General features: G+C 38.7%; 2 protein-coding genes across 2 annotated transcripts in view; both read left to right on the top strand.

The window, feature by feature from the left end:
* Positions 1-1039: 1039 nt before the first annotated feature.
* nisch (nischarin) lies at positions 1040-14116 on the top strand. Its single transcript, XM_030778260.1, has 21 exons — positions 1040-1149; positions 2093-2176; positions 2342-2524; positions 2883-2931; positions 3115-3278; positions 3822-3917; positions 3999-4094; positions 4490-4642; positions 4756-4824; positions 5003-5188; positions 5298-5426; positions 5951-6064; positions 7262-7376; positions 8560-8675; positions 8769-8839; positions 9903-11228; positions 11372-11558; positions 12040-12187; positions 12362-12490; positions 13048-13209; positions 13389-14116. The coding sequence occupies exons 1-21, from the start codon at positions 1069-1071 to the stop codon at positions 14015-14017; spliced, it is 4287 nt and encodes a 1428-aa protein (XP_030634120.1). The 5' UTR covers positions 1040-1068; the 3' UTR covers positions 14018-14116.
* Positions 14117-18676: 4560 nt separating this feature from the next.
* Positions 18677-24075, top strand: part of stab1 (stabilin 1) — a 32340-nt gene continuing 26941 nt past the window's right edge. The window contains exons 1-8 of the mRNA XM_030777005.1: positions 18677-18767; positions 19179-19315; positions 19403-19518; positions 19596-19681; positions 20125-20194; positions 20433-20528; positions 20778-20888; positions 23162-23352. Of these exons, the coding sequence (XP_030632865.1) occupies positions 18714-18767; positions 19179-19315; positions 19403-19518; positions 19596-19681; positions 20125-20194; positions 20433-20528; positions 20778-20888; positions 23162-23352 (861 nt within the window). The 5' untranslated portion in view covers positions 18677-18713. The remainder of the gene's footprint in view (positions 18768-19178; positions 19316-19402; positions 19519-19595; positions 19682-20124; positions 20195-20432; positions 20529-20777; positions 20889-23161; positions 23353-24075) is intronic.

Raw genomic sequence — 24075 nt, forward strand, 5'->3', positions numbered from 1 at the left:
TGGGACTTGCTTGACGATTTGTATGAAGTTGTTTGAATACAAACGAAGCTCCTGTGATTTAATATGTAACTATAAAAAGAACATAGAGAGGCTACATGTCTTGCACGTGTGTTTTTAACAGGACAACTCATGTTTTACAGAATGACAGTTTTGTTATCACTGAAGTTTTGTTTTGTTATCACACGACGGTTTCAAATATTTTAGGTAAGAAACGTATCTATCTAGGTCCACGTCTGGACAGTGCATCTCTCTCGGAAGTAAATATTGATTATATGCATTCAAATAACATGTACAGATAAGAAACTCGATTGGTCAACTGATTACTAGCAACACACACAATTTTATGGGCAAGTTTCTGAATATTGCCTCATATGGGTCTCTATGCTCGTCTTTCACCAACAAATGTTGGAAAAGAAAAAAAACGTGTGATATGATGAAATACACTCAGCATAAACCCTTATCAAATCTTTAAGAGGGCACTCTCCGAGGCATTTTATGAAAAAAAATTACATGAGAACACGAGTGCCTGTATTAAACAAACACAAATCAATGAACAACAGGTAGCCTGCCCGACCGTATCATTATCATTTTACATTTATTATAAAATACTTGAGAGAATGACCTCTTAAGGATTTGATATGTTTCTTAATGCTCATTATATCACACAGGTTACACTATGAGCCATGATTTTCAATGTAGTTTCAGAAGTTCCCTTTTCACGACAGACACCTAGAAGGCAGCTTTCAGGAATTACAGGTGTAGACAACTATTCACACTCATCGTAATGAACAGATGGAAGCGTATCTTGTTCATCGTATCAGTGCATCACCTTTCGTATTGTTATACTGTTGATGATCTTGACGTAAAATGAGCTACAACACATTGGACCTCCGCCCCCGCCACAGGAACCGTTTTGTCCCAAGACTGCTTTAAATAAAGCATTCAGAATTGAATTTGGTTGCAGCTGGTGATCAAAACAAAGATGGAGACGCAAGAGCGCTTTAGCTGAAATGTCAACTAGTCATTAATTTGCTCTCCCCAGAGGTATTTTCATCACGGAATTTTATAATGGATTATGCAGAATTCGCAGAGCAAAATACAGAGAAGAAGGTCTGCATTGTGGGATCTGAACTTGTGGAAAACTACACCGTGAGTTCATTTTTCTTGTGCTTCTCACATCAGCTAACGTTAGCAATGTAGCAAGGATAACAATTAATTAACCAGCTAGCGATGCCGTTGGAGTAGCCACCCAGTACAGCAGACATACAACGAATATTTAGAAGTAAGGATTCTTTTTTATTATATATACAGCATTTAAGTGCACTCACTCAAACTATAACCAGTTGTCACGTTTATCTTCGTTGTTTTTCGCTAGAAAAATTCATGTAAAATCGAGATAACTGTTGGAAATATTCACAGTTTCCACGGTTGCTGTTACAAGTGATGTTGGATAAATTGATTCATAGCAATAAGAGGACGGATATGAATGAAAAGTCAATGTTTATTTTATTTATCAAGTGGTTTTGTTTACTAACAAAATGTATTTGCTGTGAACATACTGTCAACACTCCAAATCAGTCATATGTGGCTGTTACACAAGGCTATTAGCGATGTAGCTATGCGAGTGAGGGCTTATGTTTGTAATGTAATGTCAATGTTTTGTTAAGTCTTCAACGTCTGCTGAAGATACTGTGTAGCGCGATAGTACATGGCCGTTACGTGCTTTTCCTTGTGAAACGTTTTCCCCCCATTGTAAATGTTTGGGTTTCTAAAGGGAAATGTACCGTTCCCCGCAGCTATTGCTCTTAAATTGTACAGTTGAACTGAACAGAATTTCTTCTTGTGTGACTTTGTGATACGAAAAAGAAAAGCAATTCCAAACAGGCCTACCATACTTGTATCTTTGCACTCTCTCTGCTGCAAAGGACTTTGAACAGTGTTTCTTCTGTTCGGGGCATCTCAAGTTACATGACGTCAGTACCTCTCGGTGGTCATAAAATTGTCATGCTTTCAGCTGATGAGTGGTTTGTGATCCTGTGTTTGATGTTTCTTACAGAGTCATGTATAGCATTTTTTCCTTCATTTTCTTCAGGTTTACATCATTGAAGTGACTGTGGGAGCACATAAATGGACTGTTAAGCACCGATACAGTGACTTCCATGATTTACATGAGAAAGTGGGTGAAACAGAGACATCTCCAAAGTGATAAAAAATGTGTCTGCATTTTAAAATGAGTTCAGAGAGTAATAAACATGATTGGTGGAATAAAATTTGACGTGGTGGCATTTATACATTACAGCTTTGGCTGGATATTTAGAATAATGTTTTTTCCCCCCATCAGCTCACTTCAGAGAAGAAAATCGACAAAAATCTGTTGCCACCTAAGAAAATCATTGGTAAGAACTCCAAAAGCCTGGTTGAAAAGAGACAGAAGGAGCTGGAGGTGTACCTTCAGACACTGCTAAGCAGATTCCCTGTGGCTGCACCTAAAGTCTTATCCTACTTCCTACATTTTCATTTGTATGTAAGTGGACGCTCTTGTTCCAAAGCAGACATGTATCTCTGAATTCAAAGTCTTCTGTCAAAATACTTCTGTGGTGTATTGTCCTTTTTTTTGTCTTTTGTACATTCTAAGCTTTCATCTGAAGTTTTGAATTATCCACAAACCTTGAGATAACAACCTTGTTAAAGATTAGCTAGACTCAGCATTTTAAAATTCTGCTACTCTGTTGTTTGCTCCTTGTGTCTTTGGAAATCAATGATCTCAGTGTTATTGGTTCTACTGATGAGGCTGAAAATATTTCTTCATTTTTTGCCTTATCAGTGAAAGCTTCAAGTGTTCATTGACTAAACTTGTATTGCTTTTATAATTATGATTTTAGGAAATTAATGGAATAGCTGCTGCCCTTGCAGAGGAACTGTTTCATAAAGGTAAATGAGTATTTTGGTTTCTTAGCCTGGGACAGTTATTAAACATTAATTGTATGGAAGCACACTATGGACTTTTGCCAGAACAGAACCAAAGGGAATTGAACATATGCACTGTTTTTGTTTTGTACTTGCTTTTTTTCACTTGTGTGTGAGTGTTTTCTTTTTTAATTGTTCTTCTCTTAGGTGAGCAGTTGTTGGTGGCTGGTGAGGTATTTTTATTGAGACCCCTGCAGCTTTATGCTATCACTCAACAACTGAAACATGCCAAACCAACCTGTGCCAATGGAGATGCCAGGGCAGACCTAGGGCACATTCTGGATTTTGCCTGTCGACTCAAATATCTCAAGGTGAGAATTCCTTTTCAAGGTAATTTACATTTGATTCCTTCTAGAGAGAATTCCTCATATATATTATTGTCTCCAAAGTTACAGTCTGCAGGCTTTGTTCTGAACTGAAATTTGCAATAAGAAAGGGGCAGAGGGGCTCTTTAGCAGAGTGTAGAATACTTTCTGTGCTATTTCTTGCATTTTTAAGATCTTACCAGTCAACATCTCTGAGTCCCCACACAGTGATTTTAAGGAGGGGCAGCTGAGGGTTTTGATCATATCAGTTTGCATATCTGCTTGTTAAAGTGTGGTTATAAACTACAGGAAATTACTTAGTCTCTCTTTTTGTGTTTTGGATAAAAGAAGCAACAGTTTTGGACCAAACAGTTTAAATATTAGTCCCACTGGTAACTAATTCACCAACGGCATGCATTGTATAGCACAGCGTGGCTTTAATAACATGATGCATACCATGTCATGTGTTGTGTTCTCTTACCCATTGTCATGTTGTTTGATTAGTGTTAAAATATCCTGAAATGGTATTGGTGGTATTTTGTCTCCAAGATCCCTGGAACGAAGGGAGTAGTGGGGACTAGCAGTATTCAAGAGCACACACTTCCATTTGACCTGTCTTTTTTCAAATCACTCCATCAGATTGAGGTGAGAAAAAAAACTTATATGTATAATTGCTTCAGAGCAGAGAGTTTTTGAAGGAAAGAGCTTAGTGATATTCCATTGCAGATCAGCGATTGTGATGCAGCACAGATAAAAGGCTTGCCTTCATTGAAACCCACTCTGGCAACACTGAGCATTCATCAGTCAGCAACAACAATGAAGGTACTTTGAATGTTTTCTGTTGTTTCATAATTGGCTGAAAGCTTTTATCGGTTTATCTACCCGGCCACAAACCATACTTCATATTTTATTTACTGCAGTGCCTTTTTGTTAATGATATCCTTTTACAGTAATAAAGTCTAAAGCTGAGGACTTGAAAAATCTGTTTCCTAAGTATTAGCAACAGTTCATTCATGGTTATTTCCATACAGTGCTTACAGAATAGGAATTTCCCCTCAAATATTTACCCCTCAGATAGCTCAAAAAGATTGGTTGATTTTACTGACTTAATGCATGGATTCAATTTGAAGTGACATTCAGAGGTGTCACAAAAATGTTGTACTTCATGGACACTGGCTTACCAGCATTATGTCATGTATATGAATGGCCTTTGTTAGGAGATTTTAGTTCCAGAAGCCTCTGAGTTTGCTCAGTGGGAGCCTGAAGGAGTGGACACAGACTGCCCTGTGACAGCAGTCATTCCAACATGGAAGATGTTGACAACTTTGGACATGAGTCACAATCACATCAGCTGCATTGATGAGTCTGTTGTGAGTGATACAGCTTTGGGTTTTTTTTTTTTCCCCTATTTTTTTTTTTCTCTGAAAGTGCATATTTTGGATCAGAATACTGAGTAGAAAACATTTTTTCTTGTCTTTTTCAGAAATTAATTCCTCAAGTTGAATTCCTTGATCTAAGTTATAATGAGCTTTCACTTGTGGAAAACCTTCAGGTAGGTTTCTCAAAGTAGTTTATTAATATATGCGTTAATTGAAATTTTATTGTTGACTGAAGGTTGTATTAGTTCTATAGAGATTCAGCTGAAATATGTGTACATATAACTTAAACAATTTGGAATGGAATAATTAATGCTTTTGGCAACAGGTAAAATGTTATTGATTCTGCTTTAGCATTTGTACAACTTGGTGCACTTGGACCTGTCTTACAACAAGCTCACAGTACTTGAAGGAGTTCATACCAAGCTCGGGAACATTAAAACTCTGAATCTGACCGGGAATCAGCTTGAAACCCTCTCTGGTCTTAGTAAACTTTACTCTCTTGTCAACTTGGATTTAAGCAACAACAAACTAGCTCAGGTATTATTTTTGTTATTTTCATTTTACATGTTTTACATATTAACAGAGAATGATACTTGATATTCCTATCCAGATATATTGTAGAAAACATTCTCTTTTCTTTCCTCAGTTGGATGAAATAAAGCACATTGGAACGCTCCCGTGTTTGGAAAAACTCTGCCTCACCAACAACCCCATGTGTATCATTCCAGACTACCGAACAAAAGTTTTGGCTCAGTTCTGGGACAGGGCTTCTGAGGTATGGTACCCTCAGATTTATTCAGATATTGATATCTGTTTGACATACTATATGACGTTTGGATTGAGATTTGATGATGACATTTGTTCTGTAGAATATGATTATAAAATAGCAGCCATCAAAAACATTACAAACCAAGTCTTAAAATGAATGTATGCAAGTAGACAATACTGACATAAAATTACTGATTGTGAAAACATAGGTACCATTAGACAGCAGTTTTGAAGTTAATATTTTGCAATGTTTTAATATAAAGTTTTGATACTTTGAAGATAGTAATTTGGAGGAAAGCCTCCTAAACATGTGTTTTGGGGTACTGAAACACATGCAAAAATTGAGGAACTGTTCTTTTTGTACAAACACCTGTTCTTAAATCTGAAACTGAAAATCAGTTTGACAGGATTTTGTCTGAAATTTTACTCTTCAGGGATCAAGCGATAGAATTCACTGGATATACAGTATATTTATGCCATTGAAAAGAACGGTTCACTAAAACAATGCTTGTCTTTTATTTCAAACTGAAGGTTTGCTTGGATTGCACTGCAACTACAGAGAAGGAGCTTGACACTGTGGAGGTACTGAAAGCCATTCAGAAAGCCAAAGAAGTCAAAGACAGAATGGCAAACAATGAAAAAAAGGTATTCTTATGATTACAAAGACCAACATTTACCACTCTTGTGTGATTTACGCTGTGATCAGAATAGAGTTGTATTCAGTTATATTTTCTTAAACATATTTTCTTATCTTTAATTTATAAACATCTTGCAATACTCATGCTGACAGCAAACAGCTTGTAAGTTAACATTATTTGCATCATAACATGCCTGTTTCAGAATTCACTTTTCACTAACAACTTGTTGTATGTGTGAGCTGAGTTTTGGTCCTTTTGTATTTGTGGCTGTCAAAATTGAGACTGACACTCACAAAATGAAAATGGTTCCTCTTTTTGATCTTTGTATAACTCAACACAGCATGCTTTACGTGGCTTTCTTGCTATCTTTCGCTATTTCTCCTTGTTTCTCTTAATTTATTTCACGTCATAGTTGATTTTGGTTGAAGGATCGATAAAGGCAATAAACCAAACATAATGTAAAAGGCATTCAAAAATAACTTGATCCACGTGAAGTATATGAGGATGACTGTACTTGGGAGTGGCATTGAAGAAAATGAAAAATGGTTAAAAGGTGTTACACACATCTTGCAGGAGACAAATGTTCCTTCTGTAAATAAAACTCAATCTTAGTGTGCTGCTTAGGCTGTACAGGCGACTGTGTTTCCTCTTCCTCTGCAGGAAGACAAATAAATGTTGAATAACCTTTGGCAGAGAAGCAGATAGATTAGAAAGGTTGATCAGAGCTCCGTTGTGTCTGTGTTACTGAGCTCAGCATTTAGTCGTGGATAGGCAGTTTGTTTGCAGAGCTCGTCAAACTTATTCAGGAGTGGTCCCCCTTGTGGCCGCATGTGGTATTTTGCAAAACAGGGACTGTAGATATGGTTATCCGTGTGGTGGTAGGGAGGAGCACTTCACAGGCTGTTATGCCAATGCTTTCCCAGCTTTATTTTCTTTCCTGCATCTTTATCTTCTTACACATTCCCATACACGAAAGAGATGCCTCTGTGTTTTCTTCCTGGTGGAGTACTTTTAGCAACTGGCAGAGAAGTCATTTTTAAAATGAATATAGCCAGTTGCCATTATGGATGGCAAATGCATGTCATTTGAAATGTCTGCAGCAATTAGTAAATGTCCAAGACATCAGATAGCATGTCTTTGTGCTGTATTTGGACCATGATGTTGCCCTATACCCTAAAAAGAGGTGTCTGCTGCTTTTGTTTAGATCAGTGATGCACCCAGACAGTCAGCAAGTGGGCCACTCGCATCCTCTTCTTCTTCTCTTGCTGTGCCACATGCCCTCTCTCCATCTCTTTCTCAGTCAGCCAGCTCCAGCCAAGGTAATCATGTATGTATCAGGCTGCTTGCTTGGGGGTGGGGGGCTGGGTTTCTCACACATTAGTCTTTCTCTGCAGGGTCCCATTCCAGGGGGTGGGGGTGGGGGGGCGTGTGTCTGTTTCTATCACTGATCTTTGCTTCAGAGGCAGCTTCCCTCAGCAAGAGCATTTTACTGTCTGTACTTATTACCACCCAAGTCTGCCTTAGAGACAGAGCCGAAGTCTAAAACACTCTAGCGTGGACCATAATGTTAACAGTGCTGCAAAAGCTCTTGCTCCACCTCCAGCGCCAGATTATAATGGGCACTGCATTTGTTTAGCAGCACGTTTGCCCACAGCAATGCCTTTGCTTGCCAGCTGGCCGTGTAGCAGTTGTCCTTGTTGTTGAAGGGGGTACACAGGGATCTTAAATATTCATTCTGCTTGCATGTGTGTTTGCTTAACGCAGAAATACCAGGATATGCACTCATAGAACCTCAAGCAGAGGTCACTCAGTGTTCCAGCTTGTATTAGATGCATAAAATTCGATGAGCTTTTATCAAATGTTTTCACATCCATTTTATGCCTGTGACCTAAAATGGAAAGAGCTACATCCATTTGGCTTTCAGGACTTGAATCTCAACTTGCAGTCTGGTTAGCGAGATGCTATAGAGCCCTTTGTCTTCTTGTTATCTCGACACATGAAGGCAGGTTTTACAGAATGAAGAAGGCAGAATTGAGGGAATAGAGAGAATATGTTGTGAGCGAATTGAAAAAGAATGTCAAGAATAGTTGGGGGGGGGTTAGGTCTAGTAAAAAACTGAAGTGTAAGCAAAAAACTACCCCTTCTCAGTCATACTACACATGACTGGCATTAATAATTATTAGTATATGTAATTCCAGCGAGTGACTGACTTTTAACGATGATTCCTGTAACAACTGAGAATATCTGCAAATACATTTTCTCCGGCTGGGGACTGGATTTTGTACTCGTTATATTAACCTGAGTATAAACCTCAGTTTTTACCCGCTATCAGATGTGTACTAACATGTCAGTTTTAAACATGTTTACTGATGTTTTGTTTTGCTTCATTTGTGTCATGAGCCAGAGTCTTACTCTCTTATTCATTTGGCTCTTTTTCCTAACAGGGCATGTTAACAGTAGAAATTTACAAATACATGTCTAATAAACACATTTTAATTTCAGAAATAGTATGTAAAGATGAAGCCATTACAACCAAAGAAATACTGACTCCCGTGGATTCTACACCTACCCAGCGATGCAATAATACACACAGCACATCAAACGAGATGACTCCTCAGGTGATTTTTATATATTTAATCAAACCACCAACAAGATCACTTGATATCCTGTTCCATTTTCAGTTAATCTTAGTTTCATTTATTTTTTCTCAGGTTAAAACTGAACACCTTGATTTGTCCTCTGAGAACCCCAGTGATCAAGAAGTTGAATGTGGGAACGTCAGGTCAGTTTCATTGTATTTCTCTGCTGATCTTGTTGAAGCCTTTGTGATCTTGTTTTATGGTAAATTTCACTCGTCATTGACACCTAAGAGAAACATGAACTATGTGTGTAAGTCGTGGATATTGATGCGTTCAGTGACAGCCTTTTGTTTGCAGTCAACACCTTTTTTTTTTTTTTTTGGTCAACAAGATGGAGGTGGCCAGCTTTTGTTCACCTCCCTCACATGAAGAGGATGTTTTAAAACCTGCTCTGTACTGTGCTTATCTTCTAATTAATGGCCAAATGACATTTAAGGGTGCAGATACGTGATTTATGGTTTTAATCCTTGGGAAACTGAATCAGTCTTTGGTTGTATATTTAATTCTTACTTACAAGGAAACTGAATAAAACAGAGAGGGAAACGGCTCACAGTAGTTAAAAATGTTCACTGATATGTCTTTCTGTGGAATACAAATCTCACATAACTCCACAGTTTGTATTTTTTAAACATTGATGTGTGACAAAGGCCTGTACTTTCAGATTGAGCACCAACCTCTTTAATGTTGTTTTTAACATTATCGCTCTCCATGCAGCATTCTCACTTCCTCATTGAATCATTTCTGACTGTTCTGACCGTTCCGACCTTACTTTGACATTTCCCACTGACCTGACACTGCCCTGTGTGTTTGTTTTTAAAAGAGCGTTAAGATACAGAGGAAAAGCTTGCGCAAAACATGAAGTGCCTTTGATGTACACATTTGTCAGCTCCTTGGAAATGGGAATAAACCTGGCTTGCTTTCTTAGTAGCATTTTTAGTCCGTCTTGTTTTAGTTCATGTACTAACTTAACAGGTTTACATAGTTTTTAAAAACATTGCCTTAGAGATTTGCTTGGCTGTACAATCAATGCAGATTTTAACCTGTAGAGACTATATGTAAAGTGTACAGGCTTGGCATCATCTGATATTATTTATTGCTAGTACAGTCCTGTATTGCAGTGTATTTCTTCTTTGGCTTGTCTTATGAGTTACCTGGCACTGGAGCGGCTGTGTGATAGTTTATTTATTTTTTTATTTTTTGCTTCAGTTGCTGCTCTTGTTCAGAACACCAAGACCCATGGATTACCAGCAACACCACACCAGTACTCCCTGTCTACTTGCTATCATACAGCACTGCCAACCTAGACTTCACCGCCCGACTGTCTGCCCTCATCAGCCAGGCACACTGGGAGAGCGGACTTATGCCCTCCAATCAGGAAGAACCTCAGACCTCGGAGGTGACTGAGCAGGGCAGTCCAGACTCAGGGGACGGGTACTTTGAGATGGGCCTGGATAAAGGTGAAGAGATCTTGGGCTGCTCGTCTTCCTCTGTAGAACAGGGAAAAGAGACAGATGAGGTGAAAAGGGAGGCCGTTCACGTCAGTAAAGTGATGTGGTCTCACTGCGTGCGGGTGGCTGATGGTGTGGGTGTGAACCAGTGGCCGTGTTGCTTCACGTTGACAGACAGCTTGGTAGCGATCCTAAGAGCCCAGTCCACAGAGCTGCCCGAGAACCTGCAAAAACTTATGGAGAGCCTCAAGGTTGACTTGATTGTGCCATACACGGACATCGAGGCTTTTCAGTTTGACATTCCAGAGACCTGCATCTCTCTGAGAGTGAAGTCCTGCCCGACACGGTGGTACTTCCTCTCAGATGGTGAAAGCTTAAAAGAGATTCATTCCGCAGTGGGGTCACTGGTAAATGGTGCTGCCCACGAGCAGACCGGAGGGCCAGCCTCACCTCAGCAGCTCCTACGGCAGTTCCTGAACTCCTGGGAGATGGAGGAGAATGACAGCATGGTGAGAGGAGGTCATTCAGCTCACCTCCTTCACCTCGCCTCTTTGTCCTGCCTTAACGAGGAGGTCTCAAATACCTCACAGGCTCAAAGTAGCTCTGTCCCCCCTGACACGCTATCTCAGCTGTGCCCCTGTGAGAGCGACCAAAGCTTCACCTCGGTGCCCTGTCTCCTTTTCCTCTCCGGGCGCCACCTGTGTATCTTGAAGGTGGATTTCGTGGCTCTGACAGCCAGAGACTTGTCCGAAGTCCAGCGAGTACGCCTCTCCTCCAAGCTTACTCGCATCCCCCTGGGTTCTGTGCTCCTTGACCCAAGGCAGTGCTGCCTTGGTCGTTCTGACAAGCCCACGCAGCAGTTCCATAGCGGCCATGTCCTAGAACTGATGGCTGGTCACGAACGCATCACGGCAGTGTTTACCCGACCTCACGACAAATTCATCTTCTTGCGAGAGTTCAGTCAGTCCCGCGCCAGCCTCAGAGACGTTAAGACCATCGCTCTACTACAGACAAAACACTGTCAATGCAAAGTCAACCAGTTTTCCACACCAAGCAAAAACATCCAAATGTTGCAGATGTCCAGGTACACATAAAACTCTTCAGTGAACTAAATTACTGCTAGCTGAATAAAAATACAATTTCACTGTTTTTGAATAATGCAGAGATGCTGTGTATCCAAGGCCTGCTAATGATGTTTGTGATCAATTACACCCCCCCCCCCCCAAGTGTTCCTCAGGGAGTGCACAGGCCCCATTTAACGCTCTCTCTGCTGTACCCGACTGAATCCCTCATCCTAAAACTCTCCGAGGAGAATCAGTGTCCATCCCACCTCTCCCTCTCTCCCTCTCTCCACTACCTGTCTTCACTGAGAGGAAAGGAGATTGTCCAGTTCTTCCATAACAACATTGCTGAGGTAATGGACTTTTTTGTCTTGAATTTTTGTGCCTTTGCCCTGAACATTTAATTGTGAGTATTTCAAGGCTCTGTACTGCTTCGCTGTGCTCGACCACAAATATGTTGTTAAATGATTTTATTGCTGTCATTAAAGTTGAGGCATAGAAATTATGGGCAATAGTGTGTTAAGGCAGGCATTGTGAAGTTATTATGCTGAGGGGGGTGGGGGGGGGCAGTTTCCCCGTGAGAGGATTTTCATCTTGATTAAGTCCTGAGAAATCAGTATTTGAACTGACTTCAGTTGCTCTTAGCAGCCATTTTAGACCTAAGTTGAAGCCAGTATTTCTAAAACTTTAAATGCCAAGAATAGATAGTTATCCCTGTAGCTGGGTACTCACTGTGTTTTGAAAATGTGAGAACTGGCCCTGTGAGCCAAGGTCAGTGTGTGGTTCTCCTCTCCTCTGATGGAGTTGGTAATGATCTGTTGTGTGGTAATGTAGGTGGAGAATGAGGAGCTGAAGCACATCCTGTGGTCGTCTGTGTTGTTCTACAAGTCCCCTGACGTAGAAATGGCCTCGTGCATCATGCTCTCCACCCAGGCAGTCTACTTCATCTTGGATGATGTGGCCGCCACTCTAAGTAATCAAGGTACTGTAGTGAACAATATCTTGTCCTAGTTTCACCAGCAATTTCTGTTCCATCAAGTGATTTCCACCGTATAGGACTGGAATTAGCTAATTGCTAATGGTTCATTTTATAGGAATGGCTACACAGTTCCTCATATCTTGGAAATAGGGGTTATTTTTTCCTTTCTCTGTCTAGTGATGTGGAATTGGCATCCATCAGAGCAAAAGGAGGCAGACTTTACCATCTCATTCTGTTTAACCATCAAGCTCAGTGACCTGCAGAGTGTTAACGTAGGGCTGTTTGACCAGTACTTCAGGGTTGTTGGTGAGTGATCATTTCCAGAACCTTTGATGTTCAGCAGTTATTCAGCGAATAAATGTTCTTTTTATAATGTTTAAATGGAAAACTTATTCATGAACCTATATTTTTTGCGGGTAAAACAGAATCTGTGACCAAAGTAGAGTTTAATGATTGAAAAAAATGTAATATTGTCATTCAGATGTTGAAAAATGCTAGGATGAAGGGGTGTACTGTTTTTTGTGTAGTTGAAACATTTCAGAAGAGGTTTTGAAGTGTTGTCATAGTTAAATATACTTAGGGATCACACATCTTTGAGCTGACCCTCCTCATCAAGATGGAGTTTATTGCAAAATCAGAGGATTCACATTCTTTTTTTGGTAATTAAATAGTCTTTTCCAGCTGTTAAATCTAAACAAAATGACAGTTGAATATCACAGCAAGGAATGAATGCTGTTTTTTATAATGTGGGAAAATGGTTGCAGTAGAAAACAGGAAGTCAGGCTGTAGCATTTCTTTTTGCTTTCTTTCTTTCTTCCTTTCTTTCTTTCTTTCTTTTTTTTTAATCTTTAACCTTTGTGCAGGTTTGTCAGCAGACCACATTATTTCATGCCTAAGCCGAGACAGCTACAACACACATGACTTTCTCCAGCAGCTGATGACTGTTCTGTCCTTACTGGAAAAAATGCCCTCTCCAGAGCCTTCCGAGCAAGATTTTTACTCGCAGTTTGGGAATAAGAGCACAGGTAGAGGCAGCATTTTTAAACAATACTGTGCCCAGGTTACGTTCTGAAGTTCTCATATAATGCTTTTATCATATCAGAATATTACAGTAAAAAGTTATGATTTCACAGAAGGTGGTGGAACAAGTGTAAAGCATCTATGTACATCTCTGGAGATTAAATTTGTTTTTAACTTGGTTCAGGTAAAATGGAGAACTATGAATTGGTCCACTCCAGCAAGGTGAAGTTTGTGTATCCGAGTGAGGAGGAGATAGGGGACTTGACGTTCATTGTAGCGGAGAGGAAAGGACCACAAGGGGCGCCGCGGTCTTTCAATATTCTGCTCTATGTGCTGGTGTTCCAAGTGCAGAGTGCTGGGGGCCAGTCCACTGATAACTCGTGTCTCCTTCAACCCAAAACCCTCATCCTCACCAGCACTGACATCTTCCTGTTGGACGAGGACTACATCAGCTATCCGCTTCCAGACTTTGCCAAAGAGCCACCTCCGAGGGACAAGTACTGCCTCACAGACGCGCGTCGCATCCGCGACCTGGACAGAGTGCTCATGGGATACCAGCCGTACCCCCAGGCTCTCACGCTGGTCTTTGATGACGTTCCAGGCCCAGACTTATTGTGTCACCTGACCATGGACCATTTTGCAGAGGAGCAGAGCGGCGGGGAGAAGATGCAGGGAACAAGTGGGGCTGAGAGCGAGGTGCAGTGGTGTATATTTGTGCCCGGGGCAGACAGCAGGGAGAGGCTGATCTCACTCCTGGCCCGGCAGTGGGAGGCGCTGTGTAGCAGGGAGCTACCCGTAGAACTGACTGGCTGAAGGACAAAAAAACCCACATTCACCCTTTACAAAAAGTCACAAAAGAGAGTAGGACCAGTTCCCTTTTTCCTGACACACACACAAGTCCGCACGCACGCACACACACACACACACATGCACACACAGTCTTTTACATTTTTTTGTATAGTTTCTACACAAAGCATCCTGGGATTTGTATGTAGAGTCCACGTGAGTATATTTTTTTGTTGTCTTGGCCTTCTCGCTTCGCTTGTCTTTCACTGCTGCTTGTGACCTATTTAAATGCTGCTGTGTACAATCTGCAATATGTAAATGAACGAAGATACCATGTGATGCGAACATATAAGTGTTACATTACTATTAAACAGTATTACCGCATTTTACTCTTTAACTGACCAAACGGGTTTCTCACACTGGGGTTTGTTAGCCCATGGTTTAGATTCCATTTGTTTGACATTGGCCTTTCATAACTCTGTCTGTTACATTGGAAAGGTCAGTGCTAACCCTTTCCTGGAGCTAGGTTAAATTGGCTCCAGAATCAGACTGATGTTCCAAGAACGTGATTGCTTAGCTCAGGGTCGAGGGACCTTTTAGCCCGAGGCTAAGTCAAATGAAGTGCAGTGAGAAAAGAGCTTAAAATGTTCATTTTGGACAAAGGGTTGACTGGCTCTCTCAGACCCTTGATTTTATCAATTAAAAAAACCTTTTTAATGGAACTGTGTTATTTTTAAAGTGTTATTTTAATTTTGAATTTGTATTGACTGAAATCTGAAGTTTGCTGGTTCATTTGTACGGGCTGATTTGTTAAGTTAATTAATGTAACAATGGGAAAAACCACCTTGCAGTTGTTTACATGATGTTATGTGGCTTGACATGTTTCAGGTTGTTTTCTCATAACGAGATTATTCAAATAGGAAATTAGGAATTGAACATGCACTTTAAAATTTTGTGGAAATAAAAGTGACCAATGCAAACAAATATCCTTGAGCAGCAGTTTTATTGTGTTTTGTATTACACCTTTTGCTTTAAGATCAACAACAATCCTGAAGTTCCCTACATCCACCAACAGTGTAAAGTCCTGGAGGTAATACCACATACATGTATCACAGGATGTCATACACAGTTTCTGTTCTGTTGTCCTTAAGAATGTGAAACAGATTACTTTTCATAAAATTGACCATACTGTAGAATTATGATATGAAATTTATGAATACCTCTACAAAAACACAGAAACATAACCCAAATTTTAAGGTTGTGTTTCTGAGGCTGATTATTTTTCATGATTAAGGTGACATTCGCTATGTAAAACGTCATGTGTGCCCTTTTTTTCTGAATTTTTGAATTTGAAAAAGAAATATCTACCCTATATCCTCTCATACGAGACTTCACAAACAGAACGGCAGAAATGATCCTTAGAATTGTTTTATTTTTTGAATTACTGCACATACTATGAACCATCAGGATAAAGTGAGATGTATTGATTTTACTCTTTCTGGCTTTTTTCCTGTCATGCATTAAACACAAAGGCCAGTGTAAGGAGCCTTAAAGCTTTCACGATCAGAAAATCAACTGGACCTATAACAGGCTCGAAGAAAGAAAAAAAAGGTATCTCCCCTCTTTTATACTGTGAACACAAGATAATGTTAGTGGAGAAATAAAAAACATCCCATGAAATAAGATTTTAATAAATTAGGGGGAAATATCTTCATTTTGCTATTTAAGTGCATCTTCAGCTGTACTTCCATGCCTTCATGTTTCAAAGGGCCGTAAGAATAGGGTAGCATCCATATAAAATCCTTTTGTCATTCGTCATCATGGGGTGAGGCAAAGATCTCACAAATAAAAAGTGACACATAGCTGCTGACCTTAATAAATCAGTCAGAGGGTACAAAAAATATGTAAATATTGTGTATCCCTTATGCAATGAGCTAGATTTTAAAAACAAAGATCGAACCCAAGTCAAAAACTGAAGAGCTACAGAATGAGGTTACATCCTGGGGACAGCGAATCTCCAAATTTACAGTTACATACTGTTTACTGTGTCAGAGACAGTTCACACAGAGGGGAAAAAAATTCCCAGGAGTTGAAATATATCTGTTTTGCTTAACACACTGGTATTGCGTTTGGCACTGAAAAAATGATGCATGTGCACAATTTTATCTCTATTGTGTAATATGATGGTAAATCTTTTGGTTACTGGGTTATTTCATTTCCAATGGTCCTGTTTTTCGTTTAGCTTGACAACATCACAAATTCTTAAGAAATTCATTTAAATTTACCTCACACCCTAGCAAAATCTATTAAGAATGAATTAACAAATTATAAAAATAAATTGAAGAAAGATGTTCCTAAGTCCAGACACAGATATTTAGGGTGTGGAGAGATTTTGTCTGAAACTATGGTTGATAGGGTCCCATGATTTTCCAGTATCATAATACATTATAGAATAAGGATCTGTGTTGTTATCCTTGCAAATAGGACTGATAACAAGCATGCCAGAAATGGACAGTTTTTGGAAACAAATGTATAATCTGAGAAGTATGTAATTGTGGTTGATTGCATTGAATCCTTCAGGTTGTAAATGCGTGTTCCAGTAATGTTGGAGTAGTGTACTGTTTTGTATGTGATACCGTTCCCATAAACTATCACCACATAACAGTTCTTTTTTGTTTGAATTTTTATGTCACAGCACCCAAAAAAGTGATGTATCAAATAACATGCCATAAAACTTTCTATGAAACCAACATAGTTTTGAACCTCACTGTCAAACCAAACTTTGGATGCAGATGTCCAATTTGTACTCATTTGCTTTGGATCCGCACCTATGGATTCATTCAAGAGAAAGATTGAAAGAGCTGGTGAAGTGAAAATCTTTGCCTCTCTAAGGGGTAGTTTGATCAGGCAGTAACTCTGATGGTGAGGATGATTTTCTTTAGCAAGGACTGCAGAGCTTGTTAAGGTTAGAATGAATACCTGCAATTTGGCAAGGAAAGACTGGCAAGAGGGAAATTTTGCCTTCAGGAGGACACTGACCACAGTACAAGAAAAAATTCACAACAAGTAAAATCTGTGTTAAAGCTAGAAATTCACTTTGATTTTAGCCTATATGCTTTGTGTGACAATCAGACATAGATGCCAAACCACAATGTTCCTCCAATCACATGATAGCCGCTGCCTAAGACAGTCAGCAGTATTAGATCCTGATTTAAGCCACACTGTTGCGAAATAGCAAAAGTAATAGTTACGTGTTTTTTTTCCATCTAACCACAGTATCCTTGCTGATACAACTGCCTGTCTCACATATATCAGATACATCTTTATGAAGTTATGTATGCTTATGTATACTGTATATACACATGCATTCCCATAAAATTATAAAATGGAATGTGGTTACAAGAGAGGGAAAAAACTGGGAAGCTCATGTGCTTGCTGTGGAATTGGAAGGTTAGGCATTGTTAGTTTTGACCTCATCACTTCCTGTTATTCATGTGCTGGCAGTATGGTCTATTTGAAGGTTGGTGGAATTTGACACTGAACCACTGCCATCTGCCTTGGTTCTGGAAAATATTCAAACATAAAACTAGTTAAATGTTATAATGTGCAAAGCCTTTGAATCAATTAAAGAAACATATTCATGTGGAATATTCATTCATTATATCTTCAAAGGGTATAATGCACAAGCGGATAGGTTAAGTCAGAGCATGGCTTCAAAGTACTGATAATTTTTAATATTCAAATTTGTGTATTATCATTGTTATTGTACGTTTGGCTTTCTCAGAACTGGCTGCATTGTGAATGCCTGGCTTTCTACAAAAAGTACATTGACACATCAGCAGTTTACAAGCTGTGACCACCTTTTAACACATATTCTAGGTTTGAAACTTCATTACAAAGAAAATATAATGCAAGGAAATGACACACTAAAATACTGATGAGACAGCAGTGTAAAAGACCTACAAGAGGGTCAGAGTGCAACTCTTTTTTTTCTGGTGAGAGTTCCATCAGAAGCAATATTTTATACACTTAGAGCAAATACCTTGGTGCAAACAATACACTTTCATTTTATTCCTAGCAAAGTTATTTTTGTTATCTTCAGTATCAAACTTGGAGATCATCAAACGTTACAAAACTTGAGAGTGTCTGAAATATACAATGCTATACAATGAACAAATCAGTTCACTAATCAACTAAGGCAAACTGGCTACACTAACAGCTTAGATAACTTTGAGAGTTTGCCAGTTCAGTCCCAAATACTTACAGAATTTTCATTTGGACACATCTGAACAATAAGCCTGTGCTAATTGTCATTTAGAAGTTTGTTTTTTCCAAAATTATGCTGAATCTTGCAATTCATTCAGCTGACAAGCAAGGATGTCTGAACGGTAATGGAGGCGATTCAGTGCAGGAAATCCGCCGATCTTCCTGTCAGGAAAAGATATTTTTCTCACACTCCTCTCTTGAAACTGGTGTGTGCGTGTGCTTGTTAATTCAGCTACAGAACTTCCCTCATCCTACCTGAACAAGTCACTATGCAGTTCCCCGAAAGCTAGTAAAACAAAAGAAAGTAGATGTGTGTAGGAAACTTAAAAAGTTTAGAAAATTTGGCATTACTTAGGTAACAAGATTGCAGCTGGTCTTGAGAGGGGCTTTTAGCGTTTCATGTTTATCTCTGTGTGTTCTGGGAGAGCATTCCTGTCTGCACTGAAGGGAAGCAGATATGCATCACCTACTCATTCTAGTACTCTTGGTACCATGTAGTTTAGAGCTAGAGGTAAGTTACAGAGATTTTCAGTCACTCGTTTCCTTGTAATGTTTATTTTTTGACAGTTTTAAATTTGTTTAAGTTTGGAGTAAGCTTAGTTTAAAAGTTTATTTTTACACAATGTTTGAAGTTATTCTATTGTACATCAGTTTCTCAGGCGAATTTCTAATTTAATTTCTTAACAAGTATACTTATATCCTTATATTGTTTTTTAGATGAACAGTTTACTTATTTTTGTATTAAACGAATGAATTAAGTGCTTTTAACTTTAACTTAGTTTTGTTTTATGCTTTCCATGATTTTAACCTTATAATCTGCATTCTCATAGTTTTCAGAGCATGTTTACATGCAAATACAGTCACTGATTTAACACTTTTGTATGCCTCTAACTTCACCCTAACTTCGGTGGCTTTGTTTAAGAGTGCTTCAAATCGCTGTGATGTACCACGCACCATTCAAATCTCCACTCCATGCACATCTTGTGCTGCAGCAACTTCTGTCATCTGCCCCAGGGGCTTCCAGAAGATCACCAAAGACATTGGCAATGCTAACTGCAGGTAGAAGTGTGGAGCCTTCATTCTCATGTAGACTTTCTCTCAACAAGTTGTTTCCTCTTTTTCACGTAACTGTCTTTGATATTTCAGCTATGTGGTAGACACTGGAGAACGGCAGTTAAACCTGCTTGGTTGCACACACACCTGTGTTAAGGTCGTTACGGAGCGTAGGTGTTGTCCGTCTTTCTGGGGACCGCTGTGTTTGCGTGAGTACATTTCCAGTGTAAATTTTACGTTCTTGTTTGTCCAGAGTGAACAATGCTAATATGTGACATTTCCACAGCTTGCCCTCGTTGGTCTGATAAAGTATGTAACTGGCATGGGACATGTGTAGATGGAAATTTGGGCAATGGAACTTGTGTTTGTCAGGTGAGTATTTTTGCTTGACTCACTTTGAGCCATAATATTCTGCAAAACTCACTTTACCTGTAATAGCAAATTCATAAATCTAAATGAAATGATTAGGAAACCATCATAAACAACACACGACTATTAATTTGTTCACCATGAATCATTATGTGTTGATGTGTTATAAAACACTAAGGACAACCCTTTGTCAATCCACTTTATTTATCTACACTGTTACTTCACACTCGACCGTGTGTTTGTTTAACATTGCAAGCATTGCAAGTATACATTGAAAATTAGTTGTTGGGTTTTTTTTTTTTTAAATTACTATTGAATTTTATATATGGCATTACGTAATATCTTTCCAAAAATAAGTTCCTGTAAATTGTCTGAGGACACAGTATGTAATTAAAAGCTTCATTGAAATTCTCCAGTGATGTGTGGTCATGTTCGAAACATTTTAGGAGGGATACACAGGTTTTGCCTGCCAGAAGTGCACAAATGAGAATTCTTATGGGGATCACTGTAGTTCAAGTACGTAACTCTCAATCGCAAGTGCACATCAGGGTAAATGACAACTCTTTTTCAGATAGATTTTGTTAGTACATGACAAGAGAGCACTTTGGGATATATGTAAGAATCTATCCTTATTCAAGCATTTTATAGTATGTTGTATGAATAAAACCAGTTATTCAATTAAATAACCATTAAATAAATGATTCTTGAGTTGGTAATTAACTGAGCATATTTTAAAGTGGCCTCTCTCATACAGGGTGCAGCTGTGTCAACGGAAAATGTAACTCTGGTCCTGATGGTAATGGAGAATGCTACTGTCAGCCACCATTCTCAGGACCAAAGTGTGATAAAGGTAATGTGTTATGCATCGCTACTTGAAGGTTGTGGCTCATGTTTGATTGGAACTTAGTTTGCTTTTGAGGCTACTAAAATTAAAATATTACTGAATATATTTGATAGAAATGCACTTTTTAAAGATTATGCTTAGCAATAAAGACATAACTATCTTTCCTAAGATTGCAGAAGCAAGCGCACTGGGGGAACTGAGAGATACCTCAGTGGAGATCACTTGTTTTCTCACATATATTCCCTTTTGATGCAGTGTCTTCATCCTGCTCAAACTGCACTGCATACTCTTACTGTAAAGGAGATCCAAGGAGTGCTGTATGTGAGTGCCTTCCAGGTTACAAGAAGGTTGGACACATCTGTACAGGTAAAAAAAATTTTAGTTTTATCTCAAAGAAATGGGGCAGGAAAAACCACAACGTGTTATAACCAAGAACCTTAACAAAAACACAAAATAACAATCTCCTCTGAGATGTACTGTAGTTCTATTATTCTGGATTCATATGCTTTTTTGCCTGGGAATCACATTAGCTTCACAAATGATTCCTAATTAACTGTTTACATCAGTCCATGTCAGTAACTCTGCTTACTGTTGACTAAATTGACTAAAATCCTAACATTAGTAAGCAAAGAAAAGGTCAGTTCAGACATTATTAGATCCCTCTGCTCTAGAATGACATCATCACGCTCAAACTCAAAACATTGTTCACATGGCCAAATATCCACTGCTCGTCTTGCATGAAATTCCACTGATAGTCGCTGTCAGTTAGCATTCTGCACAGGCTCAACTCATTATCTCTCTTTTCTCATTGGATGCTGTATCAAATTCTGAACAAGTCAGTGTCTTCACTGCATAGCATTGTGATTCACTATGGTGTCACTACACCACTCCTTTCTGTCAGAATCTGCCATTGCTACAATTACACCCACATTAATCCCATATCCTCGGTGTGTATAAAGTCTTTCATAGTGCACGTGAGGCCAAAGCCTCCCTTTGCTCTCAATAATTTTAGCTATTGAAACAAATAATTAGATTACACAGGGCAATTTTCAATTTTTTCAACATCTGAAGAAGGGTGTTGCTTTCAAAAGGATGAGAAAATCCAGCTGCTGTATTTGAAAAAAAAATCTCAGCAGTAAAACAGACAGTTGATTTCTTCCGGTATGATATGGACGGCTATCTTGGAAAGTCACCGTCTATAAGGAATATGAAACGATTTTATGCAATCAAACGCATCCCATGGCACAAGCACTGTTTCCCCAAGATGTTCCCGTACCGCAAGGTGATAATGTTTCTGTACCCACAGCTATACAGACTCAAGGTTTAAAGGGTAAAGTCAAATACCCCCTATGATCTCTCCACCAAATCTAAACAGTATTGAACCTTTGGCAGTTCTGGACTGCAAAGTATCTCTCCAACTTCTTTATCCCTCAAAGATTTGGAGGCTTTCCTGCTTGAAGAATGATTCAACATCTCATTAAACACAGTTCACATCAGCATTCAAAGGACTGAAACTGTTCTTAAAGCAGAGAGTGCATCAACTCATTAGTGTTTAGTTTAGCATGTTGTTTAACCTTGTGTGTATGTGAACCATAAATAAGATTATGTCTTCTGAATTTAGGTTCCATATTTACTAAAGAGCACTATTTAACAAAGGCATGTTTGAGAGTTCCACTGTTAAAAACAATCTTTGGTTAATGACTTCCAGTTTTGTTGATTCATGCATTTTTTTTGCAAGCACTGGAAAACTCCATTGGTGGAGCTCGTTCACAGGAAAACATTCCCTTTGATTAAGGGTCACAAGTTTCTTCCCTATTATAATTGTCAATTCCAGTTAAAAAAAAACCCTCAGCAATCATATCTAATCCACAACAAAAATAGTTGTATACAATGCCAGGTCTCCATGGAAATCCACAAGCAGCTTTAATATTTTTCTCATACAAAAAAAATATTAATGTAGTGCATAGAAACACAGCTCTTGTAATTATTTGGTGGAGGAATAAACCAGGTGAACTGATTTTTTTTCTTTTAAATAAATTGAGTACTGAGAATGACAAGAGTCTTAGTTTGACACTGGACTAATGTCCTCCTCCCTGCAGTCCCCTGTATGCTGTGATATGAAGATGGCTTCAGGGAGCAGTAGAAACATATTTTAAAGTATGGCATAATAAACCATTAAAATGAAAAACTCAGAAGGAAACAGTACAAACATAACACATAATGCACATTTTTTTAATGCTTCATATTCTTATTGTATTTTATTCATATATCTGAATTCACATCATGCTCTGTTTCTTTTGGTTTCTTGAATCCTTGTGTGTGAAACCTTTTCCTTTTCCCTACATACATATCACTTATGTTTTAAATATTTTTAATTACAAAAGTATGCAAAATTTAATACATTCTTAAGGGAAACTATTTTGGAAAATATATATGGAAATATCTATGTTTATCCTTATTCGACGGTAATTGCATGGTAGTACAACGGTGTTTCAAAGTCTCAACACAAACATTATCCCCAACCTTGTTTCCCGTTCAGATGTAGTTAACTACAGAACTTGATTTCACAAAAATAAACAAAAACAAACAAACAAAAAAACAAAACAGAAACAAAACATTTTTGTCTCATCCAATGGCAGGTGTCTGCTCATCAAATGTTTGTGACGTGAATGCTGACTGTTCGTACAAGGGTGGAGGATTGTTTCAGTGCAAATGTAAAGAGGGGTATGAAGGGGATGGAAAACACTGCACCCCCGTGAACCCCTGTGCCAAAAACAATGGAGGCTGCCCTGTTAACTCCACCGTATGTGAATACACAGGCCCAGGGAAGGTGAGTCAGGTTACACTATACATTATAAAAAAAAGAGCTTGTCTGGTGCATTATCAAATGCATTTTAATTGTATGAGATTCCACAGTAACCTGATATCATTTTCTCCCTATGCTTTTGTACTTAATGAAATCAGTGCCTTAGCAATGGGCATGGTTTAAAGGACCGAATGTTTGACTACAGTTTATACACAGAAGTACACATCAGATCATTTTAACTCTTCACGACAAAGTATGAATTGTATATTGGTAATGACTCATGAACCTATTTGGTTTGATAAAAAGCTTTTGTGCTTTATAGATCTTTCTTTGAATGTGTCCAAAACTTAAATGGTGCATTTATATTCTCTTCAAAAATCACCTTTTATGGCACAGTCATAAGAATGTACACCATACAGGAACTATATGTTACAAACAGTAATCTAACCTATGGTTTGACTGTAGCAACTGTAACAAAGCTAATCAGGTACAAAGTATCGCTTGAACGCGTCATTTGAAAAAGGGAACTCACTCATGCGGCAATTTTTAAGTAATTTAATGCGTCACAAAATTTAATCCTGCTTAAGTTACGCAAATAAGCTTTTTGGGATACTAAAAAGTTCATTTTCTTGAAAAACAACCCCACTGAAATATTACATAATCACATTTTTCTCACCAAGGCAGGCAGTAAGTAGAAACAACTGTGTTGGAGGGTCAGAATGTTTTTTTCTTTTTCAAAAACAGACC

This window comes from Chanos chanos, chromosome 6 (assembly GCF_902362185.1).
Source record: "Chanos chanos chromosome 6, fChaCha1.1, whole genome shotgun sequence".
Classification (NCBI taxonomy): Eukaryota; Metazoa; Chordata; class Actinopteri; order Gonorynchiformes; family Chanidae; genus Chanos; species Chanos chanos.

Coding starts and splice junctions, on each gene's coding strand:
- nisch (XM_030778260.1), top strand. CDS start 1,069: ATGGATTATGCAGAATTCGCAGAGCAAAATACAGAGAAGAAGGTCTGC. Junction 2,525..2,882: donor TCCTACATTTTCATTTGTAT/GTAAGTGGACGC, acceptor TTATGATTTTAG/GAAATTAATGGAATAGCTGC. Junction 7,377..8,559: donor GTCAGCCAGCTCCAGCCAAG/GTAATCATGTAT, acceptor TTTTAATTTCAG/AAATAGTATGTAAAGATGAA.